Source organism: Trachemys scripta, chromosome 1 (genome assembly GCF_013100865.1).
Source record: "Trachemys scripta elegans isolate TJP31775 chromosome 1, CAS_Tse_1.0, whole genome shotgun sequence".
Classification (NCBI taxonomy): domain Eukaryota; kingdom Metazoa; phylum Chordata; order Testudines; family Emydidae; genus Trachemys; species Trachemys scripta.
The window spans coordinates 40589161-40607158 of NC_048298.1; the positions used below are offsets into that span (position 1 = coordinate 40589161).

At 44.2% G+C, this 17998-nt stretch overlaps 1 protein-coding gene and 1 long non-coding RNA gene across 3 annotated transcripts in view; one reads left to right on the top strand and one right to left on the bottom strand.

Moving 5' to 3' along the window:
* Window positions 1–892: 892 nt before the first annotated feature.
* LOC117876166 lies at window positions 893–9351 on the bottom strand. The gene is made up of 3 exons (XR_004645435.1): window positions 9182–9351; window positions 2771–2857; window positions 893–1495 (listed from the first exon to the last, which is right to left on the bottom strand). It is a non-coding gene; the product is annotated as an uncharacterized LOC117876166 (long non-coding RNA).
* Window positions 7925–17998, top strand: part of WASL (WASP like actin nucleation promoting factor) — an 86475-nt gene continuing 76401 nt past the window's right edge. The window contains exon 1 of one of the 2 annotated variants that reach the window (XM_034767993.1): window positions 7925–8435. In XM_034767993.1, coding sequence (XP_034623884.1) covers window positions 8319–8435 — 117 coding nt within the window. In that variant the 5' untranslated portion in view covers window positions 7925–8318. The remainder of the gene's footprint in view (window positions 8436–17998) is intronic. The other variant, XM_034768001.1, reaches the window with a different exon arrangement.

Genomic DNA, 17998 nt, shown 5'->3' on the forward strand with positions numbered 1-17998 from the left:
CACAGACCCAGGGTCTGAACCACGTCCCCCAAAAGCTGCAGACTTAATTGAAAACAGCTTAAGAAGTGCTCCTGTCTCTAACCCGACTCCCAATTAGGTCCAAACCACAAATAAATCTGTTTTACTCTGTATACAGTTTATACAGGGTAAACTCAAATTGTCCACCCTCTATAACCCTGATAGAGAGATATGCACAGCTGTTTGCTCCCCCAGGAATTACTTACTTACTCTGGGTTAATTTATAAGCAAAACGTGATTTTATTAAGTATAAAAAGTAGGATTTACATGGTTCCAAGTAATAACAGAGAGAACAAGCAAAATAAAATAAAATATACAAGTCTAAGCCTAATACAGTAGGAAACTGAATACAGATGAAATCTCACCCTCAGAGATGTTCCAATAAGTTTCTTTCACAGACTAGACTCCTTTCTAGTCTGGGCCCAATCCCTTCCCCTGGTACAGTCCTTGTTCCAGCTCAGGTGGTAGCTAGGGGATTTCTCATGGCTGCAGCCCACTTTGTTCTGTTCCACCCCCTTTATAGCTTTGGCACAAGGCAAGAATCTTTTGTCTCTCTGGGTCCCCACCCCTCCTTCTAATGGCAAAGCACCAAGTTTAAGATGGATTCCAGTACCAGGTGACATGGTCATGTGTCTTGGGAGACCCCAAGCCTTCATTCTTCCTGGCCTGACTCACAGGAAGGCTTGCAAGTAAACAGGGCCATCTTCAGTCAATTGTCCTGGTTAATGGGAGCCATCAAGATTCCAAACCACCATTAATGGCCCACACTTTGCATAATTGCAATAGGACCTCAGAGTTATATTTCATATTTCTAATTTCAGATACAAGAATGATACATTCATACAAATAGGATGAACAAACTCAGTAGTTTATAAACTTTGTAATGATACCTTACAAGAGAGCCTTTTGCATGAAGCATACTCCAGTTACATTATATTCACACTCATTAGCATATGTTCATAAAATCTTATGGAGTGCAACGTCACAAGATGTTTGTCCAAGTTTTTCTCAAAAACCTCCAATGATGAGGATACTTCTTGGAAGACTATTCCAGAGCTTAACTACCCTTTTAGTTAGAATTTTTTTTCTAATATCTAACCTAAATCTCCCTTGTTGCAAATTAAGTCCATTATTTCTTGTCCTACTTTCAGTGGACATGGAAAACAATTGATGACCGTCCTTAATGATTACTAATGAAAGTCATTAATGAAAATATTTAATAGTACAGTGTTGCATGTTTTTTGTTCATTTCATGTTCAATATAGTCCTATGCACTTTTAGCTGTTTGTTATTACATTTACTGTTATTAGTACAGGTTAGACAGGTGTGTGTCTTTAAAAAGATTAAATTAGTCTGAGCAACCATTGCTCGGAGGATGTCCTTTATAGAGACAGTCAAGGTGCAGTCTTTTCTGTGCAGTGTCAGATCTTTGGATCAAGACCACCAGACCAGGCAATCGGATCAAGATGACCAGCAGCTGTAAAGACGTTGAAGACTATTAACATCTAGCCACTTACCTTAAACACTGTGTTCCTGAGTTCCAACTGTGATGGGTTAGATCACAGAGCCCCCCTTGGGAGCTGACACCTGATGTGCCAAGACTACTTCTGCCCCTGCTTTTCTGTCCTGTCAGCTTAGGACTTTAGTGCCCTGCCTGGTTTGAGCCAGACTCGCTAGCCTACTGCAAACCCAGACCCAGATTTGAATCACGTCCCCTAACAGCTGTAGGCTTACCTGAAAGCAGCTAACAGAGGTGTTCTTGTCCTTAACACTCAGATGCCCAACTCCCAATGGGGTCTAAACCCAAATAAATCCATTTTACCTTGTATAAAGCTTATACAGGGTAAGCTCATAAATTGTTCACCCTCTATAACACTGATAGAGAGATATGCACAGCTGTTTGCCCACCCAGATATTAACACATACTCTGGGTTACTTAATAAGTAAAAAGTGATTTTATTAAATACAGAAAGTAGGATTTAAGTGGTTCCAAGTAGTAACAGACAGAACAAAGTGAATTACCAAGTAAAATAAAATAAAACAAGCCAGTCTATGGCTAATACAGTAAGAAACTGAATACGGATAAGATCCTCACCAGTTCCAGAATGCTTCCTTTTACAGACTAATCTCCTTTTAGTCTGGGTCCAGCAATCACTCACACACTTTACAATCACTGTCCTTTGTTTCAGTTTCTTTCAGGTATCTGTGGAGGTGGAGAGGCCCTCTCTTTAGCCACCTGAAGACCACATGGAGGGGTCTTCCCTGGGCTTAAATAGACTTTCTCTTGTGAGTGGAGACCCCCTCCTTTCTCCTATGCAAAGTCCAGCTACAAAATGGAGTTTTGGAGTCACCTGGGCAAGTCACATGTCCATGCATGACTGAGTTCATTACCAGCCAAGCCACATTCCTAGGAAAGCCTAGATGTGGATTGGTGTTTCCAAGTTCATTGTTGGCTTAAGTGTTTCTTGATTGGGCAGTTACTGAGAATAGTCTTTTCTCAGGAAGCTGACCAACTGCTTCACTACAGCCTACTTAGAATCAAACAAGTATGAAGCCAATATTCATAACTTCAAATACAAAAATGATACATGCATAGCAATAGGATTAATAGATTCAGTAGATCATAAGCTTTACAGAGATATGTTATATGGCATATGTAGCATGAAACATATTCCAGTTGTGTCATATATATACACTCATAAGCATACATCCATAAAGCCTTATAGGGGGCACCATCACACCAACATCTTACCTTTGGGAATAGTCACCAGGATCCTGAGGGCTCTCACCTTTGGGTCCCACTACTTCAGCTTCCACATCCCATGAGCCCATGGATTACCTGTGAAGACAAATGCATCTTAACCTCAATCCTGCTGGCTAAGAAAACCTAGAGACAGTAAAGTATCTTGGGGTATTCTTTTATTCAGTTGTTGCCAAGGTTCGGGTTAGTTGGGGCCTGAGCTTTATACTCGCCTCTGTTAAACCACAACTCAGTTGTTATTTGGTTATAGTTCATGATTTTCCCGTTCCCGTTGTTACTTCCCTTAAATAAATCTGTTGTTGTTTTGGAAAAGTCCTCTATCTCTTTTGTCCACTACACTTCACAAGGGAGGTAGGAGGCACACCAACTTCTATCTAACCCCAGGTGATATATCCTGAGGGGTGAAAAGATCCCGCTGCTGAAACTAGAATTGTAGCTGGCCTATTTACTCTGAGTTTCAGGTTAACAACTGGATATAAGCAGTGTTCCCTCTAATTTTTCCACAACATGTGTGGAATGAATTTTGTTATGTGCATCAATATGGAGGTGATGTGTGACCTTCATATTAGTGCACATAACCAAATTCATGTGGTGGGGCCAAGGGGTTCAGAGTGTGGGAGGGGGCCAGGGCTGGGGCAGATGGTTGGGATGGGGATGCAGGCTCTGGGGTGGGGCCAGGGATGAGGGGTTTTGGGTGCAGGCTACCCCGGGGCTACAGCAGGGAGACAGGACTCCCCTCACCTCTCTCTCCCCTCCGCAGCAGCTCCAGGAGGGGGGGCGACAGGATAGGCACCCTTCCCCTGGCCACGGCAGGTCAGGGGCTGGGTTGGGGCTGGGGCACGTCTCCCACAGCCGCGTCAGGTCCGGGTCGGGGCTGGGTTGGAGTCGGGGTGCCCTCCCCCAGCTAGTCTGGGGTTTGGGCTGGAGGAGGTGCACTCCTCCCCCAGCCATGGCAGGTCTGGACAGGAGCTGGGTTCGGGCCAGGGGAGGGGTGCCTCTCCCCCAGCCACAGCAGATCCCAGCTGGGCAAGTTCCCTAAGTGCCTGCATGGCGCTTAATAGGCTGCTGTGCAGCCGCACAGCTTGCAGGGAACTTAGGATATAAGACTGATCCCTGATGAACTCCCACTAGATACACCTTCCCAATCTGACAGCAAACCATTGATAACTATTCTTTGAGTAAGGTCTTTCAATCAGTTGTACACCCACCCTATAGTAATCTCATCTGCACCATATTTCCCTAATTTGCCTATGAAAATGTCATGTGGGACTGTGTCAAATGTTTTACTAAAATCAAGATATACCTTACTACAATCAAGATATTAACAGATATGTTTTGTTTACAAAGATAAGTCCTCTAACAAGAAATAAAAAAATCACTAAAATTTCACATTTAGAAAAAGCCTACAAAAATAATTGAACTTGCTCATATTGAAGAATGTATGTCATGGTGTTATGCGATGGGCACTTTTATAAGTAGGTTCAAAAACAAATGCATTTGTATGACTCTAAGAACAGCCACCAGTTACCACAAACAGTGACAGAGTTGTAGTCACTGTCACCAGCAATCCACTCAGCTTGAATCTTAAGAGGACAAGGGAGAAATCTAGAACAAAGCCCAGCAGAAACAAGAATAGAACTTTTCAGGGAAAAAAATCTAAGGTTCAGAAGCCCACCTGGGCAGTATATAGAACAGCAATCCCCCTAAGAGCTTTTCTCAGCAGCCTTGCAACCTCTTAAAACAGTAGCCCATAACTCTGGTTGGTGACCTAGCTGGAGATTTATTTGGGACCGGGGAACAGCAGCTCTTTGTTGTTGGTGCTGCAAATGCCATTATCAGAGACAAAAAAGTGATCCCCTGATTCCCTGGCCAATTACTGATATTTTCTATCCCACTGCTATGCCAATGCGTCAGGAACAGAAGAGAATTTTGCATAGATGGGATTCACACAATGATAGTCATTTCCCCTCTGCCTATCTACTACAATTAAAACAGTAAGTAAGATCCTTTGGGTGAGGACCCTATAATAACAGAGGTGGAATATTGGAGTTTGAAGGTTCTATGACAGTTAGGAATGATTGCTGAACAGCTGGGTTGACCAAAGAGATGCATGTGGTGGGGAAGAAATAATGCCAGTAGCATCAGGACTCTCAGGTGTGGGAGTGGATGGAAGAAATACAGGAAATGAGGAACAGTCAATAGGAAGTGGAGAAAATGTCAGAACAGTCAGGGTGAACAAGGAACAATACAAAAGATGAATCTGCCAGGTTTTAATGGCCAGAGGTTTGTCCAATTTCCAGTACATGGTTTGGCCAGCAGTAAAGCCAGGTTTATGAATTTATCTACAGTAGCTATTGGCTACAAAACAGTGCACTATTTGTAAGACAGAAAAAAGCTGCAGTAGCTTGTAAAGTATTTCCATGTGTTATCATCTGTGTATATTTTCAGTCAATGTGATGCTGCCAACATTCTAATAAGGGGCTTCCACTAAAATGTTTCTCTCAGCATGTGTCTCAAGGGTGCATACGCTTACACAGAAGAGGGATGAGGAACTGCAGTATCTATATAATAAAATTCCAGGATCAGCACCTGTCTGCATCACTCTGAAGCCTAGAATGTCTGTTGAGTCAGTGTGAAGTGATGGAAATAAGCAGGGCTGAGGGTTCTTTTTGTTCAGAACATCACCAGATTCAATCATCACTGGGATTCACGGTTTGTTGCCGTCCATTTTTTAAGTTTTCAGCCATTTTGACTTTACCAATTACACCCGTGCGACAGCAAGGCATGTATCGATGCCATGCCACATCCTAAGCCATTGTGATACAAGAAATAACTCAACCAATCACCACCCTTACTCTACCGCTAATTTGCATGCAAAATTTAATTGATTGTATGAAGGAGACTGCACAGATGGTGGATTACTTGGCCCAACTGCTACACCCATGCAACAGCACGGGCTTTCAGCTACAAGTTATTGAATGTTTTTGAAGGATCAGGACCTAAGCTATTTGTTTTCCCTTTTAAAATAAATTACTTTCTCATAACCAAGGCCCAGGTCATCTCCTCTTCCTCCAGAGATCTGCACTTCCCATGCATTGATCTCAATCTCTCCACATCGGAGGCTCAGGACTTTCCACAATACTATGCCTCCCTCACATTCCCAGACGCCACAATAGGCTCTCTTAAATTTGAACCTATTAATTTTTTGTGGTTTCCCCCCAAGCCTCCTCAGTTCATTTTTATCCAGGCAGGTGCCAAACTCCAACAAAGAGAGGGAAGCTGACACAATATTCCCTTTAAAATGCAGAGAAAATTTTAGCTAGGGGCTCTGATTGACACCTGCTTTCATCTCAGCCCTGGTGGAGGCTTGACTGTTTCCCCTTTGCAATTGGAGGCTATGTGAATTGTTCTAAAGTGTGTCTATAGCTGTCTTAAGCCCCAATCGCACGAAGACACCCCACCCCTGCCATAGGGAGGGAGGAGAAGCCTAATTGAAAAAAGTACTGACTTGCGTATCCATTTTATGATGATCTCTAATAGCTGGTCCACAGAGAACCTAAAGGATCTATTGCCATTACTACTAGCTAAAAGGAAAGTTTCTTTGCTTCAAATGGCCCGTGTTTCAGAGTCTAACATCCCATTATCCTACTTCCTGCTCTCCACATATGTGTGATTTATTATAGAGTTGTAATAGCCTCTCTACACTTAGGGTTTTATTGGGAAATGTATACAACCCTATTTTACCCACACTACAACTTTGGTTTGGGAAATTATATTGGCTTGAAAATTTGCCAGATGTATTCTGAAAAGAGAATTTCCCTACAATGAAAGAAAAAAAAATCATAGGATTTTTAAGTTACAGGTCACTACAAAATTACCTTGAATTCAATTTTTGACTTCTATCTAATGTTCCCTTTCTCCCTTTCACTCAAAACCAATACCCCTTCAAATACTCCATAAAGTAAAACTCCTTGAAAACTCAGACACCAATTATAGATAATGAAAATAAGTTACAACTAAGAAAATGTATCAAAGTTTTTTTAGTGAATAGTTCTTGATGCAATCACACTCCAGTTAATTTTAATGGGGCTTAAGGGTCAAATCTCTCTCCCTTGCTCCTTGAAGTTGTTGAGTTTTTGTTGTTGTTGTTGTGCATGCTATTGACATCAGTGGGAGCAAGATCAGGCATCCTGGGTTTGATTTACAGAGATGCTGAACAACCGCAGCAATCATTGACTTCAGAGAGAGTTGCCAAATCAGGCTCCAAACCTGTGTGTGATGTTACCTGCGACTGTCACATTGCAGATTAGAACCAATATATGGATAGTTCTATAGCAGAGAGCTAATACAGAGCTTCATTAGAAGAAGTGGCAGAAGTCATTAGCAACCCAGGTTCCCTCACCCCATACCCTCCCAGGGCATTTGCAACCCAGGCTTCCTCCATTGCCTGCCCCCCTTGTCATTTGCAACTCAGGTTCCACCATCCCCTCCCCCCCCAGACCATTCACAATCCCGGTTCCTCCATCCCCTGGCCCCTCCCCCCAGCCATTCACAACCCAGGGCTTCCTCATCCCCAGGCCACTCACAACATATGACTTCCTCATCCCTTAGTTTCAGAGTAGCAGCCGTGTTAGTCTGTATCCGCAAAAAGAACAGGAGTACGTGTGGCACCTTAGAGACTAACATGCTCTAATAAATGTTAGTCTCTAAGGTGCCACAAGTACTCCTGTACATCCCCTAGTGATTCTCAAACCAGACTCCCTCATCCCTTACCCCCTCCCCCTTGCCATCTGCAACCAAGGCTCCCCCTATCCCTTGCTCCCCAGGCTATTCGCAACCCCCCCGCCGGCCCACAGAGGCCACTCACAACTGCTCCCCACTCCCTGCCATTACCAACCCAAGCTACCCCATCATCTGTGCACCCACCCAGGCATTAGCAGAGCAGCAGGCTCCACGCCCAACCCAGCCTATTTGCATCCCTGCAAGCGCCTTAGTCCCCGAGACAAGAGCCCAGCACCGCCCCAGGCCCCTCTCGGCTCCGCCGCGCTCGCCCGCCGCACCGGCTGAGCAGGTCGGACCAGGCGGCGGCGGCGGCGGGGCAGGTATTTAAGGGGAAGGTGAGGGCGGCGCTGCTCACTAGCCGCACCAGTTCCCAGCCAGCCAGGCGCGGCCCAGCACAGGGGCTGCAGGCGGAGCCGGGCTCCGTCAGCGTGTGGCGGCAGCGGCGGCGCAAGTCCCGGCCTCCCCTCTTGCTCCGGTGCCGTGTGGTCTCGCCCGCCCCCGCTGCCATGTTGGATTGTGCGGCCGTGGGAGCCGGGGAGAAGTTGGAAGTTTAGTGCTGGTCCGACGGGGTGGGGGCGATCGGGCCGCGGGAGCCGGTGCTGCCCCGCCCCGTGCCGGGCTGCCGGGCGCCGCCAGCTGCCCCCAGAGGAGAGGAGACTCCGCTATGCAGCCGCTGTGAGGCCGCTGGGCCAGGGGACGCGGACGGCGAGTTGCGAGAGGCGAGGGCACCGCGGAGCCCCGGCGGCCGGCCCCGGCCATGAGCAACAGCCAGCAGCAGCCCCCGCCGCCGCGGAGGGTCTGCAACGTGGGCTCGCTGCTCCTCACCCCGCAGGAGAACGAGAGCCTCTTCGGCTTCCTGGGCAAGAAATGCGTGGTGAGCCCCGGGCGGCGAGGGCAGGGAGCGGCCCGGGGCAGGGGCAGCAGCCCCTGGGGAGGAGCCGAGCGCAGTGCTGGGGGCCAGGGGCTCGGGCGGGTTCATTCATCCACCCCGAGAGGGGCCCGGCCCTGCCCGGCGGGCTCCCTGTGCTGGGTGCGGGCAGTTCCCTGCCGCGGCCTTTCCCTGGGCCCCTTGGGCAGCTGCCTCGCCGAGGTGCTCCCCCGTGTCCCAGGGAGCTGGCCCGAGGAGGCACCGGGACAGCTCGCTCCCTGGGCGGCTGGGTGCCCTGCTCAGGGGGCTTCCTGCCTCCCCCGAGGAGAACCGGGGAAGGGGCGTGAGGAATGAATGAAGCTGGGGCGAGGGGCAGCCGCGGCCGCCGCCCCCGCGCTACCCGCCTCCTAGCGCTCTGCGCTGCGGAGGTGCTGGGCGCAGGTGACTGGGCGCTTCTTGCCGCTCCCGGGGCTCTCGAAGTAGGAAATGCCGCTGCTCTGCTTCCCCCGAGCAGAGCACGGAGGGCTTGTTTCCCCGAAATTCTCCGCCAGGCCTCGCCCTCTCCCCCCCTTGTTGGCTCCTGGGATGCTGCCATGCGCAATGGAGCCAGCGTCTACGCCTGCTGGTTCTGGAGGACTCGGGAGTTGGGCCAGGTTTAGGGACTTGAACTGCTGAGGAGATGGGAATGTCATTATGGGAAAGGGGCCGGGGTTTTCATTACACTGGCCTGGGTGGTGCAGATCTGCTCAGACCTGCTTTTTCAACGGCTGGTCTCGGAATGCTGTCGGCAGCTCAGTTCCTCCTCCCCTCTCCGTCTACCTGCTGCTGAGTACTTTTGTAGGTATGTGTGACCAGGGCTTGCCCAGTATGCAGTGCAGCTAATCTATGACTTGGTATGGGAGCTAGTCAACAATAGAGCTATTGCAGCATCCGGTAGAAAAGTTTAATCAGTTGACAAGGTTGAACAAATCTGGCAGATTGCACCTGTAGTAGGACAAAGCTACAGGAAAACTCTTAGCAGAGCTGGGTCTAACTTGTTTTTAGCTTGTCTGTCCACGTGACTTTGTTAGCCTAAACCAGGGGTCAGCAACCTTTCAGAAGTGGTGTGCCGAGTCTTCATTTATTCACTCTGTTTTAAGGTTTCGCGTGCCAGTAATACATTTTAACGTTTTTAGAAGGCCTCTTTCTATAAGTCTATAATATATATAACTAAACTATTGTTGTATGTAAAGTAAATAACATTTTAAAAATGTTTAAGGAGCTTCATTTAAAATTCAATTAAAATGCAGAGCCTCCCCCCCCCCCCGGACCGGTGGCCAGGACCCAGGCAGTGTGAGTGCCCCTGAAAATCCGCTCGTGTGCCGCCTTCAGCACGCGTGCCATAGGTTGCCTACCCTTGGCCTAAACAATGGATTCAAACTTGCAGATGCAGTAACTCCGTTGCTGCGTTCATCCCTGCAGGAAAAAAAAATACAATAAAAAGATTTTAAAAGCCATTCATAGACCTGGTCCTAGCCACCTTAATTAGTTTCAGGTTTCCTAAATGACATCTTGTATTCTAAAGGTAGAGGATAAACTGCTTTGGGGCTACAAAAATGGAAAGGTTACTGTTCAGATCTTTGCCAAAGAGGAATCAGATCTATGGAATACGCCTCATAATTTTTGAAGGTTTTCAGAATCATCCCTTGTTGATCTGGTATAAAATTCATTGATAGGCTATAGTATAGTACATTGACTTGATGCTGTTCTTTGTATGTCGTGCCTAGAACATCAGTAATAGGCACCTAATATTTTTATAATATATTTTTATTGTATGTATGGTTTTATTGTAATTTAATACTTATTTTTAAACAGGGTATCATGCACAAGTCTTAGCAGAAGTCACAAAAGTTACACATTTTAAGTGAGGTCTGATCAAACTGACTACTTTCTAAATTGTAAGGGAAGTGTGGGAAATATGGTGATTGAACAGGAAGTATGCAATATTTGCATGTAGGCAGACTACATAAAATTATAGTAATTAAACTACTATCACCTTATTCTAGGTGTTTAGATGGTTCAAAATGTGTAGTCATAAAGCATGAAAAGGAAGAGAAAAGACAAGAGAAAAGATTTATAGGGTTAACTTAGGGCCAGCTTCACCCAACTACTTGAGCTACTCACTTGTAAATTATGCCTATGCATACTTCTGGGGTCTAGAAATAAGATTTGATTAGGTCAGTGAATTCATATATGCTTGATTACAGAAGAAAACTTCGTGGCTTGGCTAACAAAAAAAAGCATACGAATTACTCTTTAAAAACAAAAAGAGATACAACTCTACCTCGATATAACGCTGTCCTCGGGAGCCAAAAATTCTTACCGCGTTCTAGGTGAAACCGTGTTATATTGAACTTGCTTTGATCCACCGGAGCACTGCTTTACCGCATTATATCTGAATTCGTGTTATATCGGGTTGCATTATATCAGGGTAGAGGTGTACTTCCTGGGGAAAATTGTTGGTTTACAAGCCATTCTACTACACCTAAGACTTTCTAACTTTTCTTAGGGGAAGGGATAGCTCAATGGTTTCAGCATTGGCCTGCTAAACCCAGGGTTGTGAGCTCAGTCCTTGAGGGGGCCATTTAGGGATCGGGGGGGGAAATCTGTCAGGGACAGTACTTGGTCTTAGTGAAGCCAGGGGACTGGACTTGACCCTTCAAGGTCCCTTCCAGTTCTGGGAGATAGGAATATCTCCATATAGTAGTAGTAGTATTATTTATTTTTTAATTATTAGCCAATAGTTTGCTCTCCTATAGTGCTTTCTCTGAGGCACTTGGAACTCACTATAAACACTGATGAATTAAGCAACTTCTGAGGTAAATACCACTGGTCACATTTTGCAGACAAGGAAACTGAAACACAGATAGTTATTTGAGAGTGTCAGGATGTCCGTGCAGATGGCAGCTCTTTTGGGTTGACTTTTTAAACCGTGGTGGCCAAACAACACTGGATTTATCCCATCTTTTCTTAGATTCTACGCATATTTGTGGCATACTCTGAATCTTGGTTATTTTTTAAATTGGTTGAAGATTTTAGGAATTTAAGAAAGATTATGCTTTTATTATGGTCTGACTAGTAGGGCTGCCTAGAAAACAAGAGTTCCATTTTGCAAGAACAATTGAGGTTTCAGCATTTGGTTTTCTTCTGTAGCAGAATGAAAACTAGGCCTAAAAAAATTTTTTTTTTGGAGAAAAAAATCAGATTCCACTCTGGAATAGCCAATAGTTCAGTGGTTAGGGTACTAACTTTGGATAATAGGGAATTGAATCTGGTCTCCTTCTCTAAATTAGGCAGAGCAGGCACTTGAACCTGGGTTTCCCACTCCCAATTGAGTTCCCTAATCGTTGGGCTCTGTGTGCATGGTTTTTTTTTTTTTTTTGCTGGTTTTGACCAGAAATTCCATCCTGGATCTGCAAGACATTTTTGATTTAAAAAAAAAAAAAATTGTCAAAACAATACATTTCCACAGAATTTTCGTTTTGCAAATCAGCATTTTCTGATGGAAAAAATGTTTCATCTAAAAATTCCCAACTAGCTCTATTGACCACACAGCACACTCAGTTTGCAATTAGGGACACCTTAATTATTGTTGTCGGGACCTGTAACTAAAGTCTGCCTAGGGAGTCTTCTGGATTAGTCTTTGGACATCTTGAGTGTAGTGCTCTGGATGCATTAGGACCATCCACTATTCCACAACCATCATCCTTAACGCTGTCTCCTTCTGTATCATCCTCTCAAATTGCTGTGCTATGCATCTATGTGACAGATGAAACATAAGGCAGAGGCTAGAGTACTGGTGACCTGACAGGCTTCAACATCAGAGTATTTAAAGTTGTATGCTATGCTGATGCACGCTTTCTTCTCTGTAACATACATAGTATTTTTTCATTTTTCTAGGTGATGAGCACTTGCCATTTTCTGGAAACAATCAAGTATTTCTCACTATGACAAGTTAACCTAACTTCTTGGGATCTGAGATCACTTGGATTTAGACTGGATTAACTGTGCACATGGGTTTGCGTTCAGGTCCAAGTCTAGATGGGATATACATCACTAGTCTGTTTTTACCAGTGTAGCTCACTAATATGTTGTATTAGATGTTCTGTCAGACTTCAAGCTATTACTGTTTACACATCTAGTAAAATCAAACTAAGAGGTATGGGGTGCTTTAACATGCCTTGTGTAGTTGCAGCAGAGCACTGAGAGAGAGCTCTCCCAGCACTCGTTTTTTTTAAAACACCTCCATGAGGGGGCATAGCTACCAGTGCTGGGAGTGCGGATTCCAGCGCTGGTGCACTATCTACATTGGCGCTTCTAAAACTTGCTGCGCTAAGGGGATTGTCTTTTCACACCCCCGAGCGAGAAACTTACAGCACTGTGTAGACAAGCCCTTAGACGGTACTGTTGGGGAGAACGTGGTGCTGGCATCTCAAATATGTGGGTTTATTATCTGGGGCGTCATTACCATTGTTTGATATTAACTCTTGTGCTAAACTTTCAGCTGTAAAGTTTTAACACTCCTCTTTGGGACAGATTTATTTGAGAAGGTGGTAGGTATGGTGTCACCTGGAGGGTTTAATCCGATGCTAGCATATTGACACACAGATGGCTTTTCGTTGATTATCTCTTCCAAGTGATAAAGGTGTAGGGTGTCCATGTTGAGGTCTTAGATTTGCTGGTAAAGTTGGTAATGTTGACCCTTTCAGGATGGTATGGCCTAGTGTGGCTGCGTTATCTTGGAAGATGTCTTTGTAAGAGCTCTTACACTTTGCATGTTCTGTTACCTATCTTGTTACTCAACGTGTATTGTTGACCAGTAAGGAGATAGCAAGGTGATTCAGAACAATGGACATGCAGATTGCCAGCAGGTTTGTCTTTCATTGGATGCAGACACTATTGGTGCCTGACAGAGGATGGATGACAACAAGGTAGTGGAGTCTCAGTCCATACAAAAGAGTAGATCTTGTTCAGATAAGCATCTAAAGACGATGATGATGGCAATGTCTGCTCCATCATTAACAACAAATGAGTTTACCTGTCATTGAGAGTTGGGTTTAAAGGTTCTCATGTGGTCTGATTACTTCTGATGGTTTTGATCTATAAAAATACCTGTTTTGTTGGAAACTGGCATTATATTAATGGCTTTTATGAAAGAAGTGGTCATAGTCTTCCAGGTTAGACTATCGTAATACTCTCTTAGTAGACCTACGTTTGAGATTATTTGGGAGCTTCAGCTGTACCAAATGTGACTGCCTGCTTGTTTAGTGTTAGTTTTTCTGTTTGGCAGACTATGTTGGCTTTTTGTTTGCTTCCAGGGGCAATTCAGGGTGCTGAAACAGAGTTGCTTTTGGTCCTTGTTTGCACACAATCACATTTGCCCTCCCTGTGTGCCGCCACAACAGTTGAGACTACCTGATGAGTTCATGCTAACAATATTGCATTCACCTAAATTCATGTGTCCGTTTAACAAATGGAAAAATAAAATTGCACTGCTAGGTAACTTCATTACGCGCTTGTTCAACTTAATGAACATTTTAACAATAGATTTAAAGCTTATTTTTGCTCTGAATTGATCTTTTTTAGTGAATATTGCTAGTCTTGCATTTTGTCTTTCAGACAAATCTACTGTTAGTTTTTATTTATATATTGTATTTTAGCTAGTCTCTAATGACTTCCTGTCCATGGCTTTGTTATAAATTCAGTTTACTGGTTATTGCTTATCTTCTAAAGTCACAGTTGGGCTCGATGGAAGACATTTTGGTGATCCTAGGTAGAGATTAATAAAGGTTAGCAAGGCAGGTCATAAACATTACTGCTGAAATTAAGTGCATTTATTTATAAGCCTACGAAAGTTGTGTGTGTGTTGGGGGGGAGGGTTGATCCAAAAGTTGGGGCTACAATGTGTTAGGCTGTATGTCTTGAACTGCAACTTTATCTTCCAGAGTAGGGCAGCAGCACAGAAGAGACACTGTCTCCCACTTAAGTCTAGAAGGCAAGTGTGAAGGAGGGGTGGCAGTGCTGAATTTGAGCAAGTGGCTTTGGAACCTGGTGTGCAAGAGTGGAACACTAGTCAAATTTACAGCAACTATAAGAAGGTGTGTTGTGTTGCAGTTTCTGCAATAAAATCACAACCTGTGACTTTTGTACAGCCTTATTTACTGTGAATGATGCCAGAATGATGTTACTAGGACTAGAAACTGAAATCCTATTGTCATAACTATAAAGGGAAGGGTAACAGCTCTCCTGTGTACAGTATTCTAAAATCCCTCCTGGCCAGAGACTCCAAATTCCTTTTACATGTAAAGGGTTAAGAAGCTCAGGTAACCTGGCTGACACCTGATCCAAAGGACCAATAAGGGGACAAGATACTTTCAAATCTTGGGGGGAGGGGGAGAAGGCTTTTGTTTGTGCTCTTTGTTTGGGAAGTCGTTTGCTCTTGGGACTGAGAGGGACCAGATATCAATCCAGGTTCTCCACATCTTTCTAAACAAGTCTCTCATATTTCAAACTTGTAAGTAAACAGCCAGGCAAGGAGTGTTAGTTTTTATCTTTGTTTTCTCAACTTGTACCTTTTACTAGAGTGTTTATCTTTGTTTGCTGTACTTTGAACCTGAGGCTAGAGGGGGGTCCTCTGAGCTCTTTAAGTTTGATTATCCTGTAAAGTTATTTTCCATACTGATTTTACAGAGATGATTTTTCCTTTTTTCTTTAATTAAAAGCCTTCTTTTTAAGAACCTGATTGATTTTTTCCTTGTTTTTAGATCCAAGGGAATTGGATCTTGATCCACCAGGGAATTGGTGAAGAGTTTTTCAAGGCTTCCCAGGGAAGGGAATTAGCTTGGGAATGGTGGCAGCAGACCAGATCTAAGCTGGTAGTTAAGCTTAGAAGTTTTCATGCAGGCCCCCACATTTGTACCCTAAAGTTCAGAGTGGGGAAGCAGCCTTGACACCCGTACTTCAGAATAGGCCTGAGCAGCCAAGGCTCTATGCTATCCTACCAGTCCTGTTCTGGAAACACTACATGCAGGGCTGTGAATAGGTAAGCTAAGTCTTCATGGCCTCTGTCATTGGTCTGTATGCTAAAATGGAAAATTCAGTGCCAAGTGGGCAGATTTCTCTAGACAGGGAGGATGAGGTAGAAGCAGTTCCTAAGTCAACTATTGCAGAATGTAAGTTGATTTATTTTAAACCCACATAGTTATGTAGGTAACTTGCCCTTTTGAAGGGGAGAGGGAGGGCAGGTGGATGAGCCAGGCTAACATGCTTTGGACTTCCAATTACCATCCTAGCAGTTATTGACAGGAACCGTTTACACTCAGCCAAATATTTACCATTATTTAGCATTGGTGGATAACATATTGGCTGTATGTTTCATTGTTGATAACTTCAGCTTAGAAATCATAGAATCATAAGACTGGAAGGGACCTCGAGAGGTCATCTAGTCCAGTCCCCTGCACTCATGGCAGGACTAAGTATTATCTACACCAGTGGTTCTCAACCAGTGGTCTGGAGCCCCCTGTGGGACTCACTGGGGCCCAGGGCAGAAAGCCGAAGCCCCACTGCATGGGGCTGAAGCCTGAGCAATGTAGCTTTTCAGGGGGCCCTGTGGTGTGGGACCCTGAGAAATTGTCCTGCTTGCTACCCCCTAATGCCAACCCTGGCTTTTATATGCAGAAAAAACGTTGTTGTGACACAGGTGGGCCTTGGAGTTTTTATAGCATTTTGGGGGGCCTCAGAAAGAAAAAGGTTGAGAACCCCCGATCTAGACCATCTCTGACAGGTTTGTCTAACCTGCTCTTAAAAATCTCCAATGATGGAGATTCCACAACCTTATAGTTAACAAATATTTAAATTGACCATAGATTTCAGAGTTAACAGCCCATTGAGATGAATTGTGTAATTAAGAACTCTTATAGCTGTTTTGTGCTGTTTGATCAAACTCTCTGACAACTCTCCATGGGCTTATGTTCAGTTCGTGTTTGTAAGATTTCCTCTGCAACCAAAAGAACTAAAAGCCTTTTAAAATGATACCTTAAGTTCTTCTCACACAGCTGCAGGTGTGGGTTCTGTGCTTACTCCACAGCCATAGAATATGTAGGGCCCTTCCTACATATATTTCAAAGCTTTCTAATAGATTGAACCAGTGCATTCAAGGGTTTATTACAAGGCATTGAAGCACCTTACATTTTCTTCATATTCTGTCCAAATAGAAAGCAACAGTCTGCAGAAAAGACCTTCGTTATAAATTAATACTGACAATTTCAAAATCACAATTCTTATGTGCCTTTAATGAAAAGTTAATACCATTAAAATTACATGGGAGGGATGGGAGCAACAATATATAATTGTTTGGATCATTCGAGCTGGTTGGAATAATTCGGATAACATTTTTTTGTTAAAATCTGCTGATTTAAAATCCCAGATGCTGTTACATTTGACTGAACTTCTGACGGAACACTGCCTGCCAGGCAGATTTCAGAACCTGTCTAATTTCCTGACAGTTTCTCCTCTTCCTTCTCCATCTCTCTCGAAGGGGCTTCTCAGCAACATATATTATGGGCTGCTAAGGAGCCTGGGCTGTCCTGAAGCCAGGGCTTCCAGGGTTCACTGCTCTGGAGCAGGGATTCCACTCCTTTTTGCAGAGAATTCTGAAATTTTTGAATTTTGATCCAAAGCCAGAACTAAACCATATTTTAACATACTGAAACAGAATGATCTTTCTCCATCCAGCTCTAGTCATGAAAATAAAGTGATTGTTTAATTTGTGACACTTTTTCTGAGCACTCTCATATCAGTGCAGTATTTAATGTTAAAGTACTAAGTGCTAATCATAAAATAATTTGAAGCATTTAAGTTCTTTCTTCTCTCTGATATTCCATATCTTTACATATCTGGAAATGGCTTCAACATAGTTTAAACTCAAGCAAACTAGTATTGATACTTTGCTTCTAATCTTCATTCTTACAAGCATTCAGAGGAACATGAGCAGTCTGTTTTCATGTTAGTACAACATCTAATGTAGTGGGGCCCCATTCCTGATTAGTCTCTGGGGCTCTATAAATAATGTGGTGCATTTCCACTCATAGTGCTGGAGCAGCACATTGAATCTGACAGTCATCTTGTCAGTTTTGCCTTTTTACTCTTGCCAATGTCATAAGCTGTCCTTGACAAAGGAAAAGTTCAAAAGAGGAATTGCTCCTGCAAACCAGGAGGAAACAGAAAACTAGGGAGACCTAAGTAACTGACACATGTAGATGCTTGCATGTGTCACAGTTGCAGGGCTGGCTGCATCTGTCCTCTTTTTGATTAGTTGGAGTACATCCCCCTCAGGTGTCTATCCTTGTGACTTTACCTTTCCTGGGATGAAATACCACAATTCTTCCATTCTTACACAGGGTACTGGAGCCCAGGCCCTGGTGCATCAATCTTGCTTACCCAGCAAGTTGTGCACTTGCATTTCTTCCCTTTGTGAATAGTGAATACAGTGACCATGCAGCCTTTTTTTAAACCAAAGTATTTAATTTTAA